General features: G+C 36.0%; 1 protein-coding gene across 1 annotated transcript; it reads left to right on the top strand.

Moving 5' to 3' along the window:
• Positions 1–2,583: 2,583 nt before the first annotated feature.
• LOC138368356 (uncharacterized) lies at positions 2,584–3,060 on the top strand. The gene has a single exon (XM_069330885.1). It carries the CDS (start codon positions 2,584–2,586, stop codon positions 3,058–3,060), a length of 477 nt encoding a protein of 158 aa, XP_069186986.1.
• Positions 3,061–3,266: the final 206 nt, after the last annotated feature.

The raw sequence follows: 3,266 nt of genomic DNA, 5'->3' as shown, positions 1-3,266 counted from the left end.
ATCTTGAGATGATTTCGGGACTTTAGTGTCCCCACGGCCCGGTCCTAGACCAGGCCTCCACCCCCAGGAAGCAGCCCGTGACAGCTGACTAACTCCCAGGTACCTATTTACTGCTAGGTAACAGGGGCATTCAGGGTGAAAGAAACTTTGCCCATTTGTTTCTGCCTCGTGCGGGAATCGAACCCGCGCCACAGAATTACGAGTCCTGCGCGCTATCCACCAGGCTACGAGGCCTACAGTGACAGTATGTCACTGCTCAGGTCCCACGCCTCTTTGTGCATTAATTGCTAAATAAGCTTCTTATCTTTACCTCTGTCACCAATGAGACAATCTATAGACGAAAACAATATAGAATAAAGATGAAAGAGCGAACCAGTGAAACGAAAATTAGGTAAAATAAAGAAGGAAAAGGAAAAAAATGATCATACATGACAAAGAAGATAGAACTTGATATGCAACATGCAAGAGATAAATTACATGCACGATGTAACTTTCATTGTAAAATACAAGGGATAACTGATGTGCAATATTGAAGATATAAGCTGATATGCAACATACAATCGAACTTAATAAGCAACAGGCAAGATATAACTTGATAAACAATATATATTAGATGACAATATGCAACATATAACGATATGTAACATATAAGTTACATATCAGCTCACATATCTTATGTATATCTTAATATCTTATCTTATGTATAATATCTTATCTTATATCTTATGTATATCTTAATATACAAAATGCAAGCTATAACTTTATATGGAACGTTTAGTTGATAATTTAATCTGCAAGATATAACTTGATATGCAACTTACTAAGATAACTTAATATGCAAAATATAACTTGATATGCAATATATAAAACATAATTTAATATGCAAGATATAACGTGATATGCAACATGAAGAGAAAACTTAATTTGAAACATAATATTATGTTTGTAACGAAGAAATGAGAGAGATATACACAGAGAAGTTACACTGAGAGGTATACCCAACTTTCCAAGGGGTATATATACCAAAAGGTATACAGAACTTCATAACGGATATACATCGATTGGTACATCCAATTGTATTTGTGACTGGTGTGACGGGCTCGATAATCCTCAAGGCTGGAAGACCTTAACACAAAATTGATTAATCTTAGGGTGTTGGAGGATGCAGAGGACGCAGGATATATAAGGACGACAGTTCAACAGTTATGGATACTATATTGTAGTTAATATACTATGGTATTGGCGTCGGAACTTGGATTATTATGTCTGAACTTTGAACTGTCTAAAAGTGTCCCCTTAATGCAGGTTTGACCACTATGAACTATATGACCATCCATAATGGGACCTCTATCAAGTGGACATCAATTTTGTTTGAGTTTCCCATAACAAAAAAGTGAGCATCTTAGCGCAAGTATGAGACAGGAGACTATTCTTCACTTCGAGGTGTTGAAAAAAACAATATATAATTACTGTACCTATTATGCAAGCTCTATAATTGATCGTATATTACATAAATAACATATTATTGTTACTAATTTTTCTTATATAAAACTAGGCATCATTCAGGTATTAATTGTTCAGAATTACATACATATTTTTATTATATAAAATTAGGCATCATTCAGGTATTAAATATTTAGAGTAATATATTTATATTCTCATCTCAACCAAAAATCCAGGTTGGCTACTTCAGCTTGTCACAGGTTTGCTAAATATCGCCCAATTTTCAGCATGACCCAAAAACGTGTCCAGTTAATTCAGCTTGTAATTGGGTTATGTAAATCACCTTCATTTTTATCTGGATCAGAAAATGTTAACCCAGAGACCTTCAACCTTTGACTCAGTAAAACAATAGACGAACAAACGTAAACAACACCACACACCTCTGACTCAGTAAAACAATTGACGAACACTTGTAAACAACGAGGCTTTAACAAAAGCAGTAACGTTGATAAACTAAAAGTCGATACAACGGCTCTTTCGCCCAAGTACCCCCTTCAATTTAATAAAAAATACATCAGTATTTAACTATTTAGGGGGAATTTAACTATTCAATATTTTGGAGTGAGGAATCTGCCTGGTGCATACACCGATGTATTTGGTGCATTTCGTAGTCGTATTAAGGCTTTGGAAAGAGCCAAAAATAATATTCAGTGTATCTACCATATAACTTTTTGAGAGGTAATGGGGAAAAATAACATTGTATTAGACTCTCGTTACATTTTTATGTAATGAAACCAGTTTAGGTGTTGGACTCTGATTTAGTGCTGTTGGGGTGAACGTTTTGGAGGTCAAATTATTTCGTGGTGTTAATAGTGGTTTTGGAGTTACTGTTTTTAATGATATTATTGCTGTTGATGGTGATGTTACCGTTGATGTTACTGTTGTTGATGGTGATGTTGTTGTTGATGTTACTGTTGATGGTGATGTTACTGCTGTTGATGTTACTGTTGATGGTGATGTTACTGTTGATGTCACTGTTGTTGATGGTGATGTTACTGTTGATGCCAGTTGTTGATGGTGATGTTACTGTTGATGTTACTGATGTTGATGGTGATGTTACTGTTGATGTCACTGTTGTTGATGGTTACTGCTGATGTTACTGTTGTTGATGGTGATGTTACTGTTGATGTCACTGTTGTTGATGGTGATGTTACTGTTGATGTCACTGTTGTTGATGGTGATGTTACCGTTGATGTCACTGTTGTTGATGGTGATGTTACTGTTGATGTCACTGTTGTTGATGGTGATGTTACTGTTGATGTCACTGTTGTTGATGGTGATGTTACTGTTGATGTCACTGTTGTTGATGGTGATGTTACTGTTGATGGTGATACTGCTGTTGATGTTACTGTTGATGGTGATGTTACTGTTCTTGATGATGATATTTGTGTAGAGGATGTTACCGTTGATGTTATTACTGTTGATGAAGATGATGTTACTGTTAATGATATTGACGTTACTGTTATTGATGGTGACGTTACTGAAGTCACCTTCAACAGACTTCAGGACACATCTGTCACCTTCAACAGACTTAATACACTCTTGAACGATACTTAAGGTAAAGTAACCAAATTTTTAAGTAGACGAACGCGTAGATAACAACTTGAATAACAACTATTGTTAAACCTCTTTACCCAACACAATGTATAGCGTGTGTAGAGGTAAGGTGTAGCGATATAGACAGTATGAATAACGGGAACATGTAACGACAGGAGACAGCGGGTCTTGTTAGAATCTCGCTAGGATCTCGCTAGGGGTCTCGC

Source organism: Procambarus clarkii, chromosome 25, assembly GCF_040958095.1.
Source record: "Procambarus clarkii isolate CNS0578487 chromosome 25, FALCON_Pclarkii_2.0, whole genome shotgun sequence".
NCBI lineage: Eukaryota > Metazoa > Arthropoda > Malacostraca > Decapoda > Cambaridae > Procambarus > Procambarus clarkii.
Note: the sequence above shows the minus strand (reverse complement) of the source record. Positions and strands in the feature narration are given on the sequence as shown.